Source organism: Candida dubliniensis, chromosome 3 (assembly GCF_000026945.1).
Source record: "Candida dubliniensis CD36 chromosome 3, complete sequence".
Lineage (NCBI taxonomy): Eukaryota > Fungi > Ascomycota > Pichiomycetes > Serinales > Debaryomycetaceae > Candida > Candida dubliniensis.
In genome coordinates, this window is record NC_012862.1 from 690,982 (window position 1) to 714,095 (window position 23,114).

At 35.8% G+C, this 23,114-nt stretch overlaps 8 protein-coding genes across 8 annotated transcripts; 5 read left to right on the plus strand and 3 right to left on the minus strand. All coding sequences in view use genetic code 12, as the record gives it.

The window, feature by feature from the left end:
• Positions 1-567: 567 nt before the first annotated feature.
• On the minus strand, positions 568-4,689 carry CD36_83030 (cell surface flocculin, putative; the record flags this gene model as incomplete). Its single annotated transcript, XM_002419188.1, has 1 exon — positions 568-4,689. One exon carries the CDS (start codon positions 4,687-4,689, stop codon positions 568-570), a length of 4,122 nt encoding a protein of 1,373 aa, XP_002419233.1.
• A 5,186-nt stretch (positions 4,690-9,875) lies between these two features.
• CD36_83040 (transport protein particle (TRAPP) complex subunit, putative) lies at positions 9,876-10,352 on the plus strand (the record flags this gene model as incomplete). The annotated part of the gene is made up of 1 exon (XM_002419189.1): positions 9,876-10,352. One exon carries the CDS (start codon positions 9,876-9,878, stop codon positions 10,350-10,352), a length of 477 nt encoding a protein of 158 aa, XP_002419234.1.
• Positions 10,353-11,047: 695 nt separating this feature from the next.
• CD36_83050 (drug resistance protein, putative) lies at positions 11,048-12,565 on the plus strand (the record flags this gene model as incomplete). The annotated part of the gene is made up of 1 exon (XM_002419190.1): positions 11,048-12,565. One exon carries the CDS (start codon positions 11,048-11,050, stop codon positions 12,563-12,565), a length of 1,518 nt encoding a protein of 505 aa, XP_002419235.1.
• Positions 12,566-12,777: 212 nt separating this feature from the next.
• CD36_83060 (conserved hypothetical protein) lies at positions 12,778-14,028 on the plus strand (the record flags this gene model as incomplete). Its single annotated transcript, XM_002419191.1, has 1 exon — positions 12,778-14,028. One exon carries the CDS (start codon positions 12,778-12,780, stop codon positions 14,026-14,028), a length of 1,251 nt encoding a protein of 416 aa, XP_002419236.1.
• Positions 14,029-14,407: 379 nt separating this feature from the next.
• CD36_83070 (type II myosin heavy chain, putative) lies at positions 14,408-16,246 on the plus strand (the record flags this gene model as incomplete). Its single annotated transcript, XM_002419192.1, has 1 exon — positions 14,408-16,246. One exon carries the CDS (start codon positions 14,408-14,410, stop codon positions 16,244-16,246), a length of 1,839 nt encoding a protein of 612 aa, XP_002419237.1.
• A 39-nt stretch (positions 16,247-16,285) lies between these two features.
• Positions 16,286-17,752, minus strand: CD36_83080 (histone acetyltransferase complex component, putative; the record flags this gene model as incomplete). The annotated part of the gene is made up of 1 exon (XM_002419193.1): positions 16,286-17,752. The coding sequence occupies one exon, from the start codon at positions 17,750-17,752 to the stop codon at positions 16,286-16,288; it is 1,467 nt and encodes a 488-aa protein (XP_002419238.1).
• A 1,393-nt stretch (positions 17,753-19,145) lies between these two features.
• On the plus strand, positions 19,146-20,681 carry CD36_83090 (nitrosoguanidine resistance protein, putative; the record flags this gene model as incomplete). The annotated part of the gene is made up of 1 exon (XM_002419194.1): positions 19,146-20,681. The coding sequence occupies one exon, from the start codon at positions 19,146-19,148 to the stop codon at positions 20,679-20,681; it is 1,536 nt and encodes a 511-aa protein (XP_002419239.1).
• Positions 20,682-21,261: 580 nt separating this feature from the next.
• On the minus strand, positions 21,262-22,782 carry CD36_83100 (mitochondrial protein involved in cell wall biogenesis, putative; the record flags this gene model as incomplete). The annotated part of the gene is made up of 1 exon (XM_002419195.1): positions 21,262-22,782. One exon carries the CDS (start codon positions 22,780-22,782, stop codon positions 21,262-21,264), a length of 1,521 nt encoding a protein of 506 aa, XP_002419240.1.
• Between the last annotated feature and the right edge of the window lie 332 nt (positions 22,783-23,114).

Genomic DNA, 23,114 nt, shown 5'->3' on the forward strand with positions numbered 1-23,114 from the left:
GCTTTATGCAAAAGGCATTTATATATTACATTTATTTATTCATGTTATTGTAAATACCCTGTCTAGTTTTATTGACGTTCGAAAATATTTAGGGCTAGTCCGCATAGCCATTGGAATGGTAGTCCATCAATCATGTAGATAGTATTATAATTTTTCCCTTCTGTGTTAAAACTTCCATAAACTCGCTCCAGATTTACTAAACTAATTAAGATATAAAAAATGTGTATTTAAAACATGTACTAATAACTAAACAAGACTTATTTGCTTTGTACACAAATATGAACCGAAACTAAAAATCATAATGATAGAAGAAATAGAAAATAGGGGTATAACAATATTAATCACCAATGACAAAATAAAGCACGGACATTCAATGTGTGCACGAAAAAAAGTAATTTTGAAAACAAGTAATCAATAGAAACTTGAAACTAATAATATGATCTCTTAAAGTAAGATCAAACCGAAATAATGAAAGAAAATGAAAAATGAAGCCAAAAAAAAAAAAAAAAAATCTCCATTCTTTGGAGAAACCGAAACTCATCACATAATTTCTAAAATCCAAATTGATTAAAACAAGAATAACAATGCGCTGAAGAAACCAGCAATGAGACCTAATCTTGGAACAACTGAGTTAGCTGCACCTTCAAAAGTGCTGACACCTGAGGAACTGTTGTTAGAAATGCCAACAGATGGAACTAAAGTTGGTGCTGGCCAGTTGCTGGTGTTCTCGTTGGTTTCAGTAGCAACAATTTCAGTTTGATCTCTCTTGTAGTTTGCAAGTTTAGCAACATGGTAAACAGCCTTAGTTGTAGTCAATGGACAGTAGGTTGTGTAAGTGGTAGCCACATCGGTGGTGGTCACTGTGACAACGACAACACCAGTATGTGTAGTGTGAGTCTCGCATCCAGTTTCAGCACAGCTAGTAACAGTAATAACTTCAGTTGAATGTGCAGTTGAAGTGACAAACGAAGTTATAATTGTTTCATCAGTACCAGCAGTAGGAACAGTGGTGCAGTATGAAGATGGAACTGAAATAGTAGTTGGAGTGGTCACACTTTGTCCAGAAGTAACATCAGAACAAATAGTCACTGTAGTTTTATCACCATATCCTCCAGTAGAAACAGAAGTCCAGCATGATCCTGTGCTTGTACCTGGAGTAGTAGCAGCTGAACTAGAACCTGGAGTAGTACCTGGGGTAGATGCAATACTGGAAGATGATTCTGGTGTGGTAGCAGAGCTGGATCCTGGGGTAGTAGCAGAGCTAGTACCTGGTGTGGAGGCAGAACTAGAACCTGGGGTAGTAGCAGAGCTGGATCCTGGGGTAGTGGCAGAGCTAGAACCTGGTGTGGAGGCAGAACTAGAACCTGGGGTAGTAGCAGAGCTGGATCCTGGGGTAGTAGCAGAACTAGAACCTGGGGTTGTAGCAGAGCTGGATCCTTGGGTAGTAGCAGAACTAGAACCTGGTGTGGAGGCAGAACTAGAACCTGGTGTGGAGGCAGAACTAGAACCTGGTGTAGTAGCAGAGCTAGAACCTGGTGTAGTAGCAGAACTAGAACCTGGTGTGGAGGCAGAACTAGAACCTGGGGTAGTAGCAGAACTAGAACCTGGTGTGGAGGCAGAACTAGAACCTGGTGTAGTAGCAGAGCTAGTACCTGGTGTAGTAGCAGAGCTGGAACCTGGTGTAGTAGCAGAACTAGAACCTGGTGTGGAGGCAGAACTAGAACCTGGTGTGGATCCTGAAGTGGTAGCTGGGCCAGTTGGTGTAGTGATAGTATTAGTACCTGGTGTTAATGTGAAAACAGTAGTAAAGCCTGGACCAGTTATGGTGACAGTAGATTGTTCTGGAACTGAAGTGGTAGCTGGACCAGTTGGTGTAGTAGCTGGAGTAGACTCAATGCTAGATGATTCTGGTGTGGTAGCAGAGCTAGTACCTGGTGTGGTAGCAGAACTAGAACCTGGGGTAGTAGCAGAGCTGGATCCTGGGGTAGTGGCAGAGCTAGAACCTGGTGTGGAGGCAGAACTAGAACCTGGTGTAGTAGCAGAGCTAGAACCTGGTGTAGTAGCAGAACTAGAACCTGGTGTGGAGGCAGAACTAGAACCTGGGGTAGTAGCAGAACTAGAACCTGGTGTGGAGGCAGAACTAGAACCTGGGGTAGTAGCAGAACTAGAACCTGGGGTTGTAGCAGAGCTGGATCCTTGGGTAGTAGCAGAACTAGAACCTGGTGTGGAGGCAGAACTAGAACCTGGGGTAGTAGCAGAGCTGGATCCTGGTGTGGAGGCAGAACTAGAACCTGGGGTAGTAGCAGAGCTGGATCCTGGAGTAGTAGCAGAACTAGAACCTGGTGTGGTAGCAGAGCTGGATCCTGGTGTAGTAGCAGAACTAGTACCTGGTGTGGAGGCAGAACTAGAACCTGGTGTAGTAGCAGAGCTAGAACCTGGTGTAGTAGCAGAACTAGAACCTGGTGTGGAGGCAGAACTAGAACCTGGGGTAGTAGCAGAGCTAGTACCTGGTGTGGTAGCAGAGCTGGATCCTGGAGTAGTAGCAGAACTAGAACCTGGTGTGGTAGCAGAGCTAGTACCTGGTGTGGTAGCAGAGCTGGATCCTGGAGTAGTAGCAGAACTAGAACCTGGTGTGGTAGCAGAGCTAGTTCCTGGTGTGGTAGCAGAACTAGAACCTGGGGTAGTAGCTGGAGTTGATTCACTAGTAACAATAGTTTCAGTTGAAGTCAATGGACAGAAAGTAGTGTATTGAGTGACTGTACCTGTAGTAGTAACTGTAACAACGGTGACACCAGTAGTAACAACAGTTGGTGTACAAGTGCGGTGATTACAGTCAGTAACAGTAATGACAGTTGTAGTCTCAGCAGTGTGAGTTGTAAATGACGTAATCCAGTCGGTACTTGTTTTACCAGTAGTAACAGATGATCCAGGTGTGGTAGCTGGAGTTGATGCAATACTAGTTGAAGATCCTGGAGCGGTAGTTGGGGTACTCTTAGTACTTGTTCCTGGGGCAGTAGTTGGGGTAGATTTAGTACTGGTACCTGGAGCAGTAGTTGGGGTACTCTTGGTGCTAGTGCCTGGGGCAGTAGTTGGGGTAGATTTAGTACTTGTTCCTGGAGCAGTAGTTGGAGTTGATTTAGTACTGGTTCCTGGAGCAGTAGTTGGGGTAGATTTAGTACTTGTTCCTGGAGCAGTAGTTGGGGTACTCTTAGTACTTGTTCCTGGGGCAGTAGTTGGGGTAGATTTAGTACTGGTACCTGGAGCGGTAGTTGGGGTACTCTTAGTACTTGTTCCTGGAGCAGTAGTTGGGGTACTCTTGGTGCTAGTGCCTGGAGCAGTAGTTGGAGTAGATTTGGTGCTGGTTCCTGGAGCAGTAGTTGGAGTTGATTTAGTACTGGTTCCTGGAGCAGTAGTTGGGGTACTCTTGGTGCTAGTGCCTGGAGCAGTAGTTGGAGTAGATTTGGTGCTAGTGCCTGGAGTAGACTTGGAACTGGTTGTTGGAGTAGTAGCCGGAGTTGATGCAATACTAGTTGATGACTTTGGTGTGGTAGTTGGAGTAGGTTTAGTACTTGTCACAACGGTTTCAGTAGAAGTTAATGGACAGAAAGTAGTGTATTGAGTGACTGTACCTGTAGTAGTAACTGTAACAACGGTGACACCAGTAGTAACAACAGTTGGTGTACAAGTGCGGTGATTACAGTCAGTAACAGTAATGACAGTTGTAGTCTCAGCAGTGTGGGTGGTATATGAAGTGATCCAATCAGTACTTGTTTTACCAGTAGTAACAGATGATCCAGGTGTGGTAGCTGGGGTTGATTTGGTGTTGGTACCTGGAGTGGTAGCTGGAGTACTCTTAGTACTGGTACCTGGAGCAGTAGTTGGGGTACTCTTGATGCTAGTGCCTGGTGTGGTAGCTGGAGTAGACCCAGTAGTTGATGCAATACTGCTAGTAGTAGTAGCTTGACTAGTAGAAATAAGGGAAGACGATGTTGACGAAACAGTGTAAACCGAGCAATCTGTGGTTTTCACAACCCACCACCACCATTTGGTTTTGGTTCCAGTGGAGCAAGTAGTAACCGCAGATGGTGTTGCTGGTGCACTAGTTATAGTAGTAGAAGCAATACTGCTAGTAGTGGTAGCTTGGCTGGTAGTAATAAGTGAAGATGATGTAGAAGAAACACTGTAAACCGAGCAATCAGTAGTTTGTACAACCCACCACCACCATTTAGTTTTGGTTCCAGTGGTGCAAGTAGTAGCAATGGATGGAGTAGCAGTAGGAGTAGCAGTAGTTGGGACATTGGTTTGAGCAGTGGATTTAATAGTAGAAGTGCTTTGGCCACATCCTGGTGGTTTTGAGAATGACCAAACCCAAGAGAAGGATCTGGTCGACCAAACGACAAGTGTATCCGAATAAGTGGATTTAATAACTTCATGGGATGTAGTCAATGGACAGTAAGTAGTAAATTCAGTAGTCACACCTTGATGGACAGTTTTGGTTTTAGTGACACCAGTAGCATAGGATTGAGTGCCACATCCACCTTTGGAGCAAGAAGTGACGGTAACGACAGAAGTTGAAGGAGCGTAGACTGTTGTCCAATACGTAGTTGCTGGTGGTGGATTTTTAGGGTACACACCAGCAAGGGCAGTGGAAACAATACCAGCAAGGGCAGCAATTGATTCCAATTTCATAGCGAATGTGAATTTGTTTGTTGTTTGTTGATAGTGTAGAAGCAAATCCTAAAAGTAAAATAAATTTCAAGCAATTAAATCAAGAATTTGCAGCTTTATTTATAGTTGAACTTATTTCGTTTTCTCTCCTTTACAAAAATAGCTGATCCCTAATATCGGTAATAACAAGATCTCTCTCAATGCTAATAATAACATGAAAGGGTGAGATTATACTCGTCGTACAATAACCTTTCTCCTTCATTCTTGTTTAAAGTCTAACTTGACTAAATTCCGAAGGGTCTTTCTTATAATAATGAAACCGCCTAGTAAATAAAGCACTTAGCTTAATGCATCCTGTAGCCCTGAAACTGACTTTGTAACTATAATACTGTGACGCATGTTTAATCAACACTAACTCAGTCCATGCATAGACGATTAATTCACTTCTATTTGATTATTCACTATGTATCAAATAAGTACAAATAGAAACCAGAATAGAAAAAATAGAACAAATCTAGCGAGCACATTTTTCTCTTTTAACAAATGGAACAGAAAAATAATATATATCCTTATCGGTTCATACACGACTGTACTGCACTTATCCTTGCAAAATTACTTTACTATTTTCGTCTGATTGGGAATCACTCAGTTTTCCTCAGGCGTATCGCGTCGAATTATGTTTGTGAAAAAAAAAAAAAATTAGCAACTTCTCTATCAAACATCGCCTACTCTTGATACTATTAGTCAATTGTTGTTCATTTTCCCATTTTTTTTAGTAAGCAATGTAATTATTTTTTTTAGTCAGTCTAATAAAGTACTGACATGGTGTACTCGGATTTCAAGTTTAAGCATAGACAGAAATAATTACATCTTTTGTGGTAGCAGGAGCTATTGGGGGGTTAACATTGAAATCCTATACCAATACGAAAAACACTCAAATGCATAATAAAAAGAGAATGTTTGGTTCACTTAGGAATCCAAGCCAAGCCAATTAAAAGCTTCGTTCATTCGCCTTCGAATTAAGCTCCCTTTCAGCTGATTACCAGGAAGGTGTTAAGCTACTTTTCACATTTTCATATCTTGTTGAAACTATAAATCCTCTCATCCCTTTGGAGTAGAGAAACTTCATCAACAGTTTAGATGATGCATTGATTGACGGGCATAATTGAAGATGATGGGTGGTGGTAGTTTTTGTAAATTGGGAAAACACCAAAAAAAAATTGAAATGGGCGTTTACTTGCAGCCGAATTGAATGAATGTTTCAAAGTGGCCACATCCAAATAAGATCAAGATGAAAGGGAGAAAGGGGGTGTAAAAATGGACGGAAAAAGAGAACAAGGTTACAAGCCCAGTAAGCAACTACGGCAAAGGGTCCTCTAAAAGAGTGAGAGAAAAACAACAGGATTATATTTGCACATCGAGAAGTCTACATAAGAAGAGGGGGGGGGGGTGGCAAGGAGATGGATAGAGCTAGAAACAGGAATTTCTCTCCCAGAAATTGAGCAGTTGATGGTTCTTGTATTGAAGGCCTTGTTTCACAACAAACGAATTGTTTGTGGGTGCTGTTGCGGAGATACATTGAGCTGCATAAAGCTTCCCAAGTAAAGAATTTAGACTACATTTCTTTTTTCATTATCTAAATAAAATTGTATGCAGAATTTGGAACATTTACAAACTCAATTGCAACAATTGCATGTCTCATGATAGTTCTTCTTCTTCTTCAACTTCTGATTTGGTTGAAGGGGAAGTATTCTAATGTCTTTATAGAACCTATTGAAAATCTTGATTCACGTTAATTATACTCAATCGGGAGTTTAAATTGTTTGCATTTATTAGGTAATTTAGAAGATTTAACGCTCGTGGTGAAATCAGTGGGATCAGCAGCAAATCATTGTCGGTGCTCTATATTGCATCTTCAATGATATGGCTTCGTTTTTATTATACACAAACAGCATGATGCCACAATCACTCGTGGTTTCAAGCGCTACACGGATAATAATTTTCGAAAATGGTCTTTTTGAGATTTGATGAATATTGTTCGCTCACACCCCTTTTTCACTCTTGATTTGAAAGAAGCAAACTGTATCAAATGAAAATGTTTAATTCAAATTTAGAACAGAACTTTAATCAACTTCTTTTTGTGTTCTTCGAGAACTTCTAAAATTAAAAAAAAAAAAGAGGAATGCAGCTCATTTGAAACTGTGTCGTTTCTTAAATGTTCTTCTTTCGTGTCCTTGAAAAATGAAAAAAAAAAAAAAAGTGTGTTGTTGTTGTCGCTTCAGTAGATCTAAAAGATAGGCCACGGGTATTCTTTCTTTTAAGCTGCTGCTAATAATTTAAGAAAGTTTCAATTTAAGCATGTTATAAATCTAAATGTCATTGAATGTTTATCTACCACTTGATTTATAGCTGGCTTGGTTGTTGGAACGTTTGTTCGCCATGTATAGAAGAAATTATAGTGCTTGTTTGGAGGACAAAAAGGGAGGAAGCACATGTAAGTGAAATTGAAACTAAAATGAAACAGCAACATAGTGCAAAACAAGTGAACTAAAATCGGAAGAGATATCATCCACTCATCTTGATGAGAGCGGTGTAATTAAATAGTAGTGGATATCAATATTTAGTATGAAATGTTCAATTCTCCCATAATCCCCTATAAAGTATACATTAGATCTACTACAGAATAAAGCTCTATACTGAGTTTAGTTTTTGCAGCAAGTTTTAGTAAGTCTAGAAATCAATTGGCAAAAAAAAAAAAAGACTGAGCCCTTTAATGGTTATGAAGTTTGCTTTTTTTTTTTTTTGAATTTTTTTCGTGAACTTTTCACAACAAAACTTTCTTTTTTCTCTTTCATATCAATGTATTTACTTACCCCCTAACCGCCTCTTTTCCTTCCTGCTTTTTCTTTTCCCCTAAATTCAATTCTAGTTTGAAACTCGATCGGTTGTCTTATTCCTGAAACAAATTTGGTTTTAATCGTATGTTTTTAAAGATACCTTTTCTTTTCTTTTCTTTCCATCACCTGCAATATTTTAAGGTATCAATTAGATCTCATGTTCTGATTTCTCCGGTTTATATGAAAATTATTATTGACATTTTGATAAAAGGATAAATGACTGTCTCCATTATTACTCACATGTACATATACATATACATAGATTGATTTATTTTGGTTAAGATTTCTGAAAAGTGTAAGAGCCTGGAATGTTATCCAAAACTCTATCAACGAACACAGCAAACATGGTGTTATTCTTCTTGTTCAAGATTGAAATTATCTCATCCAACTCTTCTGCGTTTGTGTTATATGTACTACTGCCAATGCTGTTGTTATTATTATTGCCATAGTGCTTTTGCTTATTTCATAATTCCTATTGTGTTATTTTTGTGTATAGTCAAACCCTATCAATCTATTTATTGTCCGTTTTTGGTTTTTTTTTTTTTTTCCTACTTTTCTTCCTTCTTCCTTTTTCTCATTGTTTACGAAGAGACAAACAACCAAAAAAGAATGCATAATCTACATTCATAATTGGGGCAACTACCAACAGACCATATTAGAAACCAATGAGCTCCTTTGGTGGTTCTTCCCTCTGTTTAAAAGATAAATGAAAACAAAATGTTCAAGCAATATGAGGGTGAAACACTAGTTTAATTGCATACTAAATCTCAAATGAGGCGGACGGCAGAGATAATTGAGTGAAATGAAGTTTCAATATTGGGTGATGTGAAATTAAACATTCAAAGTGGTGTAAAAAAAAAAAATTTGGAGAGATTTGCTATAGTAGATGAAACTCAATTAAGGAATCAACCAACGCCCTTTTTCTATTTTTTGGACCTCTTATACTGATAAAATGGGTTACGTTATTGCAATTTGTATAGTATATTAGATTTTTTGAGGAAATTATTATTATTATTATCTTTAGTATACGTATTTTAATGTAGACGAATGAATATTGAAAATTTGAGAAAGTAGGCAATTATTAGCGTGATGTATTATCAAAACAAAGTTTAATCCACTATGTTTAGTCTACAAAGAAGATATATTCCGCGAGTATTCATGCTACTTCAGCAATATATAACATTGATCAAAGACACTGATGATTAAGATCCTGATTACAATGATTGACAGAGAAAGACAGACGTTGGATCTTCAATTTGTTGTTGTTTGATTATCCTTCCTTTGTTGTTTTGGGAGGGTAAATCCGTCCACACCAAAATAGATATTTAGATTCCCAATCTGCATACAGCCAGGACAATGTTTGCTACTATTTCAATGCCTCTTAGATTGACGAATAAATGCATTGCTTAAGAACTACTCTAGTTGGTATTGTACCATAATTGTTGAACGTTCATTTTCGAATCGCATAGTTAGCCCTTCAAAGGAATGAAATAGGTCAACTAAATTTGACTACCTGATCAAATTCATGTGTGAGCTCAGATGATAATAGAAAGATCTCGATCTTGAAATACACTTTCCGGTTGGTAGAACATCTAACATTTGCTGGATTGCAGAGTTTGCATACTTTTATTTGTTGTTGTTTACTGGTTGTCCCTATCTAAGCTTCAAATGTTTGGCTTTAGGACTATGAATTCCTTCTATTTGGTTGTTGAATATTTCTGGTAGGACGGAAATTTGACAAAAAGACAAGTTCGTGTGAGACTACCAAAAACAAAGAGTTTGAAAGTACTAGAAGTTTAGCATCTACTAGATATAAATGTTTGTTGTTTATTCATTGCATTTAACTAAAAGTTCCCACCGATAATAATTATTTTTCTCCCCACCGCATATTCATGGAAGTATGTCACCTAAGGAAATTAGATTTATGAACATATACCTATAGAGTATTGGTGCTTATTATCCATGACTAAATTGTGTAGTAAGCTTCATTTCACATTATTATTCTTTTGATATCTCGTTTTGCAGCTCTTGCAAGGCCCAAAAAAACAAAACAAACAAAATACGTTCCAACTTACACGACTGTTTGACTAGATCTTTTTCAAACTGAACAACCCACAGAAAAAAAAAATGAGACATGCAAATCAAATATACCAGAAATCACCAGAAGTCTCAAAACTGTTAACTTCCTCCCATACTTCCCTCCACCCATCATCATCGCATTTCATTCCTTCTTTGCCTAGTTTGCAATTCACCTTTGATTTTTCACTCATCAACTGACTTGTTTTTTATTTGTTATCATATCGACACCATATGACCATTTACTCATTTTTTATATTTGATCGTCACTGTAATTGCATTTATAACAGAGAGTATACCCATGTTGCCTCCTCGAACGATACTTTATCAGGACAAATAAATAAAAGTAATGATTCCAATAGTTCGAAATTATTATTTGGTATTTTGTATTCTTTGAAAACAATATCTAATAAATTGGCTGATGACGACGAAACTGAAATGAATGAATTGAAATCGTTCAACATTGGGTCATTTAAAGTCCATTTCTGGGAATCATTATCACGGTTTAAATTTGTTATTGTCACCAATGGAGAAGTTAATCAATTGTCCGATGTATTATTTGAATTATATCTGAATTATTTCATTAAATATGTTGTTAAAAATGGATTGATGCCTGTGGAATTCAGTGCTGATGGAGAATATAGCAAGATAAACAATGGCAAATTTATTGAAGAAACTGATAACTATTTACAATCGTTGTCAATATTTTGACCATAGAAAAAGATTTTCAAAGACAAAAGAACAAAGTGTGGTAATTTGAGGATATCGCAATAGTTTTGCCTATATTGATTACCGAACAACAAAAATAAAGAACCAAGCCCATTTTATACCTTTTTTTGAAGTTTGTTCACAGAACTTCATACATTACCTGTAATGATAATAACATCAAAAATGGAAAATAAATCACCAAACTCACCCGGACACTAATGAATAACTGTTTAGCCCTATAATAAATTTAACAGCATTTATTGTGTTGCCAATGTTTAGGGACTTGTGTTGTTTGCAATGGGGTAGATATGGAAATAGATCCTATAGATGAAAAAAAAAAAAATTGTTTATGTTGATAAGAAAGTTAGACGGGATGCCGGTCCAAGATTGATCGGGGAACCGGACTATACATCTTTAGATGCGTCTTGCGTTGCGTATATAGAAATTTTCTGTTTTTTTTTTTTTTTTTTTTTTTTTTTTTTGCATCAAACAAATCTTGAATTTTTTATACACTTTATTCTTTTCCCATGACAAAGGAAACGTTTATATTTATTATAGAGGACATATAACAATTTAGCATACTTTTATTTATTCTTTTTGTCTGATTATATCCAAAAGATCGTTGTTTTACAGCTCATCCTTACATTTTTGCATTCTTACATTGCACCATCACACATACACATACACAATCACTAAATATGGTAATATCATTGGATCCACGACCTAAAATATTCACCTCCAGATATCATGAGATCATAGTAGTTACACTCATTTGTCTTGCACAATTTTTCACTCAAGCGGGAATCACATTATCATTATCGACAATGAACATAATTCTAAACTCCTTCAATACCATTGATTCAGCAAAACAGGTTTGGTTTATGGGATCATATGCATTAACTGTGGGGACATTTATCTTAATTAGTGGGAAATTGGGCGATTTATTGGGATTGAAATTGATATTTGTCATTGGATGGATTTGGACTACCGTGTTTTCAACAATCACAGGATTATCAAATTATGTTTCAGTTGAGTTTTTCATTATTTGTCGTGCCTTACAAGGTATTGGATTTGCTCTTTTGTTACCATGTGGAATGGGCATTTTGGGAAACATTTATCCCAACGGTGAACGGAAAAATCTTGTGTTTGGTTGTGTTGGTGCCAATGGGCCCTCTGGGGCTTTTTTTGGGGCATTCATAGCGGCTTTGATTGCACAATTATGGTGGTGGCCATGGATATTTTGGTTGTTAAGTATTGGTGGCGCTATGTTGACAATAATTTCCATAATCTATATCCCTCCAATACCTCATCACAAATTTGAAAGTTATAGTGAGTTCTTCAAAAGAATCGACCCTCTTGGTACATCAACTGGGATAGTAGGATTGATTTTATTTAATTTTGTATGGACTCAGGGTCCCGTAGTAGGATGGAATACGGCTTACATAATTGTTTTATTGATCATTGCTGTATTACTGATCGTGGCATTTTTCATTGTTGAACTATTTATTGCTGAATATCCGTTGGTGCCCAAATCAGTTTTCAATCTTAAAATCGGCATGGTCCTAGCGTGTATAAGTTGCGGTTGGGGGTCATTTGGGATTTGGCAATATTATTACTGGAATATTATTTTGAATCTACGAAAGTATACTGCCATTGCTGGCTCATTAACTTATGTCCCATTTTTGGTCATGGGGATAATTGCTGCCATTGCCTCGTCAATCATTATCTCCCATACAAAACCATCCTACATAATTTCATTTGCGACAATTTGCTTTATGGTGGGGTGTCTAATGTTGTCAGTGACTCCAATACAGCAATCCTACTTTCGATTAACGATGGGACAGATGTTTATATTATGTTGGGCAATGGATATGTCGTTCCCTGCTGCCTCCATTATCTTATCTGATTATTTACCCAGCCATCATCAAGGTATGGCTGGTTCATTGGTGTCAACAGTGATAAATTATTCAGTCAGTTTGTTTTTGGGTATGTCAAGTTGTGTTGAGACCGAAATTAAACTCAGGACACATAATGTTTTGCTCAGTTATAGAAGTGGATTATATTTTGGAATTGGTGTTGCTAGTTTGGGTATCTTCTGTTCTTTAATATTTATATTTATACAAAGAAATGACGGTAAAGGTACTAATGCTTTATTAGTAGATCTGGAAGAAGAGATTATTAGGGACTCAACTGAAGATATTATAGAGAAAAAGTAAAAGAGTGTGTTTACTAGATTAGGAAATAAAGGCCTGGGCAATATTGTATTTTTCTTGTTCCTTCGTTCGTCGACATTGTTGTAGTTGTTGCAGTTGTTCCTCTTCTCCACACATATATAAGAATTGGTGGACAGTGAAAAAAAAAAAAATGCAGTTGGTTATTTCACTTTAATTTCTGGTCCCACACTGTACAGCAGCATTGTTCCCTTTCAATGAAGTCACTTACACTTTTAGGATTGCTTCCATTAACGTTGGCAAGAACTTTTCATATAGCCACTAATCAGAATGTCGCATGTTTAGAAATCAAAGCACCCACAAATATTTCATTAACCAAGACAATTGGTACAGCAAGCGGAGAAAATCCGCCAGTGTTGATATTCAACTATGATGAGAAACTTCTTTTGCCAATACCTAATTTTGATTATTTGGTGACTGATGGTAAAATCGACGATTATTTCACTGAGCAAGGATTTACATTTGCCAAAGGATTCATTGGATCTTCCTACAATGACATTTTGATTGACAAATTATCATACGATGTTACAAGTCCAGGAACTTATTGTATATACTCTCCTTTAATTGATGGCTACGAATATCGTGTTGATGTTGACGAATCAAGAATCCAATTTGATAACGTTGTTTTCTGTGTTGTTAATATAATTGTCAATTTATTCTATAATCAATTTTTCAGTCGTCAAAACAAAGTGCTATTCAAGCTAATTGGTAAATTTGAATTAATAAAAGCTGGTATATTTGCTGTTTCTTTATTACTTTCGTTGAGATTTAACATTATAAACTATACAGAGGATATTGTGTCTGCAGTTGATGATGTATTTACTATGGTATTTTTGATGGGATATGGGACACTTTATTCAAGTTACAAAGACCAGGATCTTAAAAAAATTGCTATTGTTACTGCATTTACCGTTACCCCAGCCATTACCTCTCGTTTTTTTGATTTAAAACTGGATGTTACAAATTTGGTTATCAATAACGAATACTATAATGTTGTTGATGGTGTCTTAGGGTCAGGGAAATTTGATGGGTTGAGTGTAGTACAAAGAATAATAAGAGACGTCAAGATTCACAGATTCAGTGCTGCAGTGGCCACATTATTCGGGGTTAGCAAAATTATTAAATTTGCCATGTACATATCTACAATCAGGCAAACGTTGAGCAAATTGACCCCTGGTGGAACTAAATCTGGATACCTTTATTCAGTTATATTGTGGTTATTTGTTTATCCATTTGCCAGCTTTGCCTTTTATCCTGATTTGGTATACAATTACTACTTGGTTACCGACTATGCTCTGGTACTAAAACAATTTTTGCTTGAGAGTGTCAGAGACAAATATATTGTGTTAATGGCAGATGAATGCCATTGGGTTCTTTTCTTTTTGATTTGGTTTATTGGTAATAAAGGTTTGACAATAGAGACCATTAGCCTGAAGAAAGATGAATAAATTCAGTAATAGCAAAATGGTTGTATTATGTTATACATAGCGTGTCAATTATTGTAGTGCAATTGTAAAGATAGAAAACAAAAAGGAGCGAAAAATAAAAAAACACCAAAATGCACATAAACAAAAAGTAAACAAATACCAAAAACAACATTTCTTCTCCAACTACAGATCTCTTGTCATACATTAAACAACCATTAGCCTTCCCCTTCAGTTGGGCCCAAAAAGACAACAACTAAAAGTAACTCATATCTTTTTTTTTATACCCATAAACTGACTATTGTTGTTATTTAGTATTTGAGAATTTTTTCGTTTATAGTCTGTTTCATTCTTGTTTCAACAATTGACAACACCATCATATAACAAGAACTTGAGTTTGAAAATGAAATCATCAAAAGAGCAAACAAGATCAAAACGACCACTTTCTGAGATATCTCCTAATTTAAGACGAGATCCATCCAAAAAGCGAAGAGATTCATTAGGTTTTGATATGGCAAGTATTCCCCTGAGTTCTATAAAATCTTTCCCATCAAGAATCCCGCCTCCAACTGCATCAAAGTCAGCTGCTATAGCATCAGTTTCTTCCACTTCTTCTTCTTCTTTTTCTTCTTCTTCTTCGTCAGTTTTGTCTTCAGCATCAATTCCCCAAGGTATTTTATCTATTCAGGAAAGATTAAGACGGAAAGCAGGTGTCAATGATAATAATGGACAATCATCATCGACTCTTGTTGCCAGGTCCCAACCAGGTGTTTTTAGATCTAATGAACTCCAAGAAGAATATTACTCATTAAATGAATTATATAAACAGCAAGCTAGTCTGTATGAAAAATTGGAGATTGATTTAGGAAAACTAAAAGAGATTTATAAAAATTACTATTATAAAATTGATTTAATTAATGATTTAATCAACCAAAAGCAAAGTGAGTTTGAGATATTGGAACATGATATTATAAATGATGTTGAACAAGAAGAAAAGTTGACATATTCGAAATTGCACGAAAACAAAATAAAACTAGATGGGCAGTTTAAAGAATTGGAGTTTGAAATGTTAAATCAATTGGAAGATGCCAAACAATTTGATTATAAGGAATTATTGACCAAAATTGATAATTTGAAAACAGAAAAAGAGACAGTAATGTCTGAGTATGAAAAAGCGATGGATAAAGTGGATTGCAAGTTGACAGCCGAAAAGGAACAATTCAGTAAAGATTTGGAAGACAAGCTTCATCCATTAAAGAAAAATAAACAATTGATAAATGATCAATTGATTAATAAAAAAGATGAGTTGACTAAGCTTGAAATAGAATACAATGAGCTTAAAGATCAACTTGCCCAAAGAAATGATTCTATAGACACTATTAGACATGAGATTGCTAACATCGAACAAGAGATGAATAATTATCAAACAACTAAGAAAGAGTTGGAATTAAAAGTATCAGAAGCTGAATTGGAATTGCATGAAGCCATAGCAAAAGATAAACAGGAACAAAAAGAATATGACAATGTTTATTCTGAATATTCAATGCTACATTCGAAAATCGCTAAGCATGATGAACATCGACGAATATTGGAGAATTCAATTATGAACATACAAGGAAAATTTAGAGTTTATTCCGTTGGTGAAGGCCATGACACATGTAATAAACGTTTTTCTAAAGATACTCCATCTTCATTTATCATTGATGAATTTCAATGTTTAGTGCAATCAACACTAAAAGGTCGCAATGTATCCATCATAAATAATTATCTTCCTGGATCACAAATTGTCATCGATTCGTATAAGACTATTCAAAGACAACAGAAATATATTTACCAGTGTATATCGATTAAAAATAGTGCTGGAAATACTGAAGTCTGCGATTTGTTGAATTCGAATGCCCAAGTAGACACCTTATTCCAGCACCAACAAATGGTCATTGATGATTTCGACCAATTTAAACATATTGTCGAAAAAATCGATTCCACATTATCTCAAGAAACTGCTATTCATATAATTTCAACCGATACGTCAAAATTAATGATCGTTGATTGCTCAAGAATTGATCAAGACCAACAAGAGAAGATTCTTGAAAAATTCAAATCCAAGAGTTCGCTTGGCTTTTTCGAAAAATTGCTAACTTGGATATACCATCATTGTTCTACACTATTTTTATACGAACCAAAAACTTCTCAATCAAATAGTCTACTAAAATTTATCAATTCTATAGATTCGCATATTTAGTCAAGAAAATAAAAATACAATTAAAAAGTCTTCATAATGTTACATAGTTGACACTAAATCATGTAATACCCATTTTAGTTCATCAGTGGTCCCAATATGAGCATCTGGTCTTAGAATTGGTGTAGAAGCTGGTGCTGGTGCTGATACTTGTGTTTGTGTTTGTGCTGGTGCTGGTGCTGGTGCTTGTGAAGGTGTTGAAGCAGGGGTTTGCAAAGGTTGGTTTGTGTCTGTCTTTTCTGATACCGCAGTCGAATCTGTTTTGTGTTTTGATGTAGAATTAGTTGCACCACCAGTAGCACCACTTGTGCTATTTGTGTTATTACTTGTATTGGTAGCCCCTGTGGATGCATTATTAGAAGTAGTTGTATGACGCTCTTTTGCAAAGTACTCCTGATTTATTGGTGGCAAGTCATAATCTAATCCATCACCAATCATGTCATCATTCTCAAGCATAACGTTAGATAATCTCAATTTAGGACCCGACGATTCAACTAAATGAGGATACATTTCTAATGTGTCATGCAAATCTTCAATACACAAAGTGATATCTTTACTTGATGGTAATCCATCGTCATTACCGGTAGTGTTATTAGCTTCTCCATTGGATTTCACATAAGGGATATAATTATCATTGGTATACTTGTTCATCCGATATTTAGCAACATCAATGGCCGTTTCAATAATATTCTTTAAATGAGATTCCAAACCCAATAGTATCACTTCCATCACCCCGGAGTTCAATCCTCCAGTTAGTCCATGTTCTCTCATTATCATTAACACCATTCTTGACAAATTATCATAATCGGGAATTTCGTAATTTTCAGTTGCAATTGGTGTATTTATCCCATTCAACACATCCTGCTGCCATTGGACCAAATTATTGACTTGTAATTGTTGTTGCTCTTTATCCTGAATCATGGGAATCTTGGGTAAAATAGCGTGTCTAGTCAATATAATATCGGTGGCAATTTTACCCTTTTTACCACTATCTCGAGATATGTCAATTATTCTCTTACGTTCTTTTACTGGTAATCCCATGATCACCGATTTGAACCTTTCAAATTGATTGTTTTTACTTTTAGTAACTTTGCCCGCTTTCTTATTCCAGAAACCGGCAAACTCATTTGATAAATCTGACGAGTTGTCTTTTAAACTATTGGCAAAATTCAACAATAGCAACTTGTTATGATATTTTAATAAATTCTTCCCCTTTAATATTGGTGTTATCGTTGATATCAACTCAACACGCGACAATTTCCCTATCAAAAACAAACTCAAAGTCTCATGATACTTTTCCCAATTCTTGCCTAATTTATTTTGAAATTCTCTTATCAATCGCTCTAATTCTAACCGTTTATAACTTTTTACTTTCTTTGGCGAACCATTCGTGAGGTGAGAGTTCGCTGACATGCCATGGGCATGGTGTGGTGGTTTAAGGGCAGTGGATCCATTTTTCAAAGGATTGATTGTAGTTGTAGAAGAACCATCGGCGATTTGAGATGTCATAACAATAATTCAACAGTTGCTTGCAAAAAAAAAAAAATAGGCGTTAATGGAGAAAGTTGATATAGAAATTGATTTGATTTGGCAAGTTTGACAAGATAAATTAATGTATGGAAAAAAAAAAAAAAAGAAAAAATACAGTGCGTTTTAATTGAAATAAAGTTTTGAAGTGTGGTTGTAGGATATATCAGGGGTATATCTAACAAATATATTATGTTTGGATGAAGATGAGTAAATACTGGCAATTTTAAAAATGATGTAATGATTGATTGATGGATACGTTGATTGATCGATTGATTGAAGGATAAGTAAAACTCTGGATAATTGGAATTTGCGTCGGTTTACACTTTTTTTTTTTTTTTCTCGTTGTATTTTTTTTTTCTGGAGAGATCGTTTGGTCTATAGATTTCATAAATGTTCTCTCGGTTGATTATCTTTTCACTGTAAATTGTGATAACGATAGAATAAAAATACATTGAAAGAAAGGAGCATCTTGGTATGGCCAACTATTTAACAAACATAATTGACATGACTAAGATACAACAATTAAAAAAAAAAAAAGGAGTAGCATTTTAAAATGCTCCGTTGATCTAGTGTTATCTGAACACTCATTTATATACCAAATCGTATTGAAGTTAGTAGAGTTTTTAAAAACTGTATAGATATTGAGTGCATGCACGACCTTTTTCACTTTGCTTTTACCTGGACGCTTTGCATCGTTTATTTTTGATAGAGTTATTCCAGTTAATTCAGTAGTTGATTCGTTTTAATTAATGTTTCTCTGGTCTTCGATAGATTGCTATATTATACAATTACTTATAAGGGAAATCACTTTGTGGTCTCCATATATAATGAAAGAAACAACACAAATAACAAAGAAGATAAAAGAATTTCTAAAAGTCGGGCCGACTCTATTAGCCTTTAATTTTTTTTTTTTGTTGTCCCCCATAATGGCCATACTAATTTAATCACGGTGTATTAAGATCCATTTACCAAACCCATACATATTACTTTAAAGAATAAAGTTATTTATATAATTCTATAAAAAGAAACAATAATCCGAAAATTGATTTAAAGTATTTTTCCATATGAAAAAGAACACATCACCAAATTACAACAACAACAACAAGACGAAAAATTCCGGGACGTAGTCAAGAAAACGTTATTAAGTCCGTATTAATAATAAAACTCGGCTTTACGGCGGTAATTCCGTATAGAGATGCGTGGTCCGAGTAATAGCAACAATAATACCGAGTGTTTACAATACTAAAAACAAAAATTATTCGTGCGAAAAAAGAATAAAAAAATAAAAATATATAATAAATGATGAATTTCTCCGTAAGCATTCCTTAGTCTAGTTTTCTTTACCCTTATTAGCAATACACTTGAATTTCAAATGTCTCACAATGATTCAAATCTGAATTCAAACCCCAGTTCAAATCCAATCTCTAATCATATGTCAAAGCCATCTGATATAGGCAGGTCAAGCAACGACAGTGGGTCCGAAGAATCAATACAACATTTCACATTAACTCAACTCGAACCACGGGATAATGAAGAGGATGTGGAAATGGGTGAGCCAATATCCCGTCAATCCACATTTCTTGAAAGAGTGCAATCTCGATACTCATTCTTCCATGAGAATTTGCGAGCTCAAAGAAAAGAATTGTCCATGAAGTACCTTACAATTTATCTAGTAATGGCCATTGGTTGCTTAGGGGTCTTTTCCATATATTGGGGTTCAATGTATCAACGAGAAACTCGAATTAAAAACTTGAAAATGTTGGTGGTTTTAGAAGATGAAGAAATTGATGGCATCCCTCCGCTTTTTGGCAATCAGCTTCGCGATTTATTAGCTACCCCAACTGCCAAAACCATTGGTGATTGGAAAATATATAACACAAGCGAATTTGAAACTATTGCGTCACAACACAACAACACTGTAAATGAAGAGGTCATTCGTCAAATTCATCATCAGCATTATTGGGCGTCAATATATGTCAAGCAGAATTCATCCTACAATATATATAACGCATTGGCCAATGGCAACCAGTACAATGTCAGTGATTCTGTATATTGTTATTATGAAACTGGGAGACATCTAACTAGTGTTGGCCCGTATGTGGTGGCATCTATAGATTCAATTCAAACAATGTGGTTGGATCAAAACCTGGTGATGAGAGACCTTGTGCGAATTGGCAATATAACCCTTGACAATGAAAACTCAGTTGCCGTGGCCACTACGGCCTTGGCCTTTCAAATAATTGATATGAGACCATCTACTAGTGGAGTGTTAGTTGCGGCTTTACAAATTGGTCTTCTTTATCTTGTTATTGTTAGTTTTTTCAGTTTCAATTTTTTTGTTGATATACACCGATCAGTGGCACTAATGGTGAAGCAAAGAAACTTTTTACTTTATCGGGTTTTTGCATCGATCATGTCGTATTTTGTTATCAGTTTAATGTTTGGCTTGGTTACCTTGGCATTTCAAGTTGATTTTGCTGTTACCTTTGGTAAGTCGGGCTTCCTAGTTTACTGGATGGTAACTTTTTTAACTATGTGGAGTGTTGGATTGGCGAATGAGTTGGCCGCTATGCTCATATTAACTGTCTATCCTCCAATGGTCGGATTTTGGTTGATATTCTGGGTGATTATAAATATTACTCCCACATTTACACCAATTGCTTTATTGCCTGAATTCTATCGCTATGGTTATGCCATGCCATTACATAATGCTTTTGAAATCTATTCTGTTATTTTTTTCAACACCTATAAGGGATTAATAGGGAGAAGCATTGGGATTATAATTGCCTGGGTGGTGTTTCTAACATTAATGGCACCAATAGTGGTAGTCTACTTTGGTAGCACTATGAGCAAGAAAGCTGCTGCTGCCGCTGCTGCCACTGCTGCTAAAAAGGAAAAGTCAAAATAATTTGATTTGAATATTTTGAAACTTCTGTATAGGTGTATATCTTGTACTAATGTAATCATTGAACTATTGTATTATTGACTTTTGATTTGTCGTGAAAAGAAAATTCGAGATGCTAAGGCAAATAGTAATTAGGTGTATACTGAAGTCATGTGATGGGAGAGTCTAAGATGTTTTATACCTAGAAGTCGAAAGTTCCCACGACAGACTGATTGAGAATCTTTACCAAATCTTATGTGCTGTTTGACTTTTCTTTGGTTTGAAAACAAATTAAAACAATAAATATATCGTCACAAGTTAATTGTCAAATACATGAAAGTAGACACTTATCAATAGCCAATGAATGCTCAATAATTGAGAAGAGAGACACAAAATTGCACAACAATGGTACTTTTGCAAATAATCAACCGTTTTTATTTTGTTCTTACTGAATACTTTGTTTAACCTCTAATTGCAACCCATCTTATTCGACATCTAAAGCCGTTGAACAGAATAGTATCTACAATTTCTTGAATTTCAAGGAATCTCTCTATTTTAGTATAAAAGTTTTATACAAGTCTATAGTTTGGGTAAATAAATAGTTTCAGTTACAATTGTTAGCTTTGGTAGCATCTTCCACAACAATTTCAAATATTTTTTGATTAGTATCAAAGGGATTGTCAATGTAAAGATTGTGACCACCTTCGCTGATTTCGTAATATCTAGCCTCAACTTTATTCTCATTCAACAAATTCGCCAATTTTTCACCAGCTTCTGAATTCATAAAATCAAATTGCCCATACATTATATGAACTTTGAACTTTAATCGTCCAGGGTCTTGTTTCACAGTTTCGTAGAATTTATCATACAACGGCCATTTGCTTGTTGTTGCAGGAGTTAATAAATATCTGCTGTAAATGTCGCTGTTTGATCCGTTGGTAATAGAATTGTAGAGATACTCAATAATAAGTCGGAGTTCTTTTTTGCTACCATAAACTAAATCATTGCTGTTAGTAAAAATTTCTTGAGGGCCTCCATGTTTATCAATAAGTTTGTTTATTTTATATAACTTCCCCATCCACATTTTGAAATATAATTGAACCCCCCAAGGCCCCAAAAATGGTAACAATCTAGGCAAATGTGGAAGCTTATAATACCAACTGAGAAGTTGTTTTTTCGATAGGATAGGAAGGCGGCTTAAGAAATTGTACAGAGTGGGATTGAGCGTCGGCGCCATAATTCTATTTGAAATTGGGTCGGTATTTGTGACAGCCTGAACGTGTCTCTCTATACCGACTGGTGATACCAAGACTAGATTTTTTACATTATCAGGGAATTTCACTGAATAGCTCCCACACCAGTACCCTCCAAATGAATGACCAACCAAATAGTCAATACTTTCTATTCCATTATTTTTTCGCCAATTATCTATCGCTCGGCAATAAAATTTCTCCATATCTTTTAAAATTGGAGTAAAATAACTTGTGTATTGTTCAAAATTTTCTGGATCCAATTGGTATCCCTCAATTAATTTGTAGTACTTCCGGTACAACTTTTTTGAGTCGGTTGGGATTTTATCAATTAGCTTCACAGTGGCAGGAGCAGGAATACGCCAGTAATTTATGGTACCATTATTCACTTTGGGATTTGATGACAATCCAAATGTCAAATTATCTAAGAAATGAACATGATAGTTGTATTCGTTATCTTTGAACTTGTTGATTATTTGAAAATTCCGTGCAAAACAACCCAAAGAAGCACCATAACCATGGATAAAAACAAGATGCTTTGTTGGTTTTTCTTCATTGTTGATAATCTTGAATCCAACTTCATTGATATAATTGCCCTTGTCATCGATAGTTGTTTTTTTGAACTCTTTGATTATTCTCTGGTTTTCTTGCAAATGAGAGGGAAGCATAAATTCCACTAACTCTTTCTGCAAATCAGAAAGTCTATTTGGAGACAAGGACTTCCACCAGATATCAAGCCCTGCTTTCCATGGCAACTGCTTGAGCAACGACCTATTTGGTTTATAATTTTCAGGAACAACAAAATTGGTCGTGTTTCTCAAATAAATTGATCGAATGGATATCCTACTTGCTGTTCCTCTTCCAAATACGCCCATGGCTAAATTTCAAAATTTAAGTGTTATGTGCCACTTTACTTTCAAGTTATTATGTTCATAGTATCTCAATTTGCAGATACTGTCGAATTTGGTGAAAGAGTGTCGCAGAAGAAGCAATCGTTGCATGTGGGGCGTGCCCCGAGAGCGAATAAATACTAGTTTCTTGTTTGGGAACCAAAATCTTTTTATTTACTGCCGCGAGGAAATTCATCACTGTCAAACCTATCACGGAAAAAGCTGTTACTGCCAGTCCCATATGCCATTTTTTTTTTTTTTTCCTTCCTGCCTATGTTTTAGTCTCGTTTACTTTACTCCAATATTTTCTCTATATG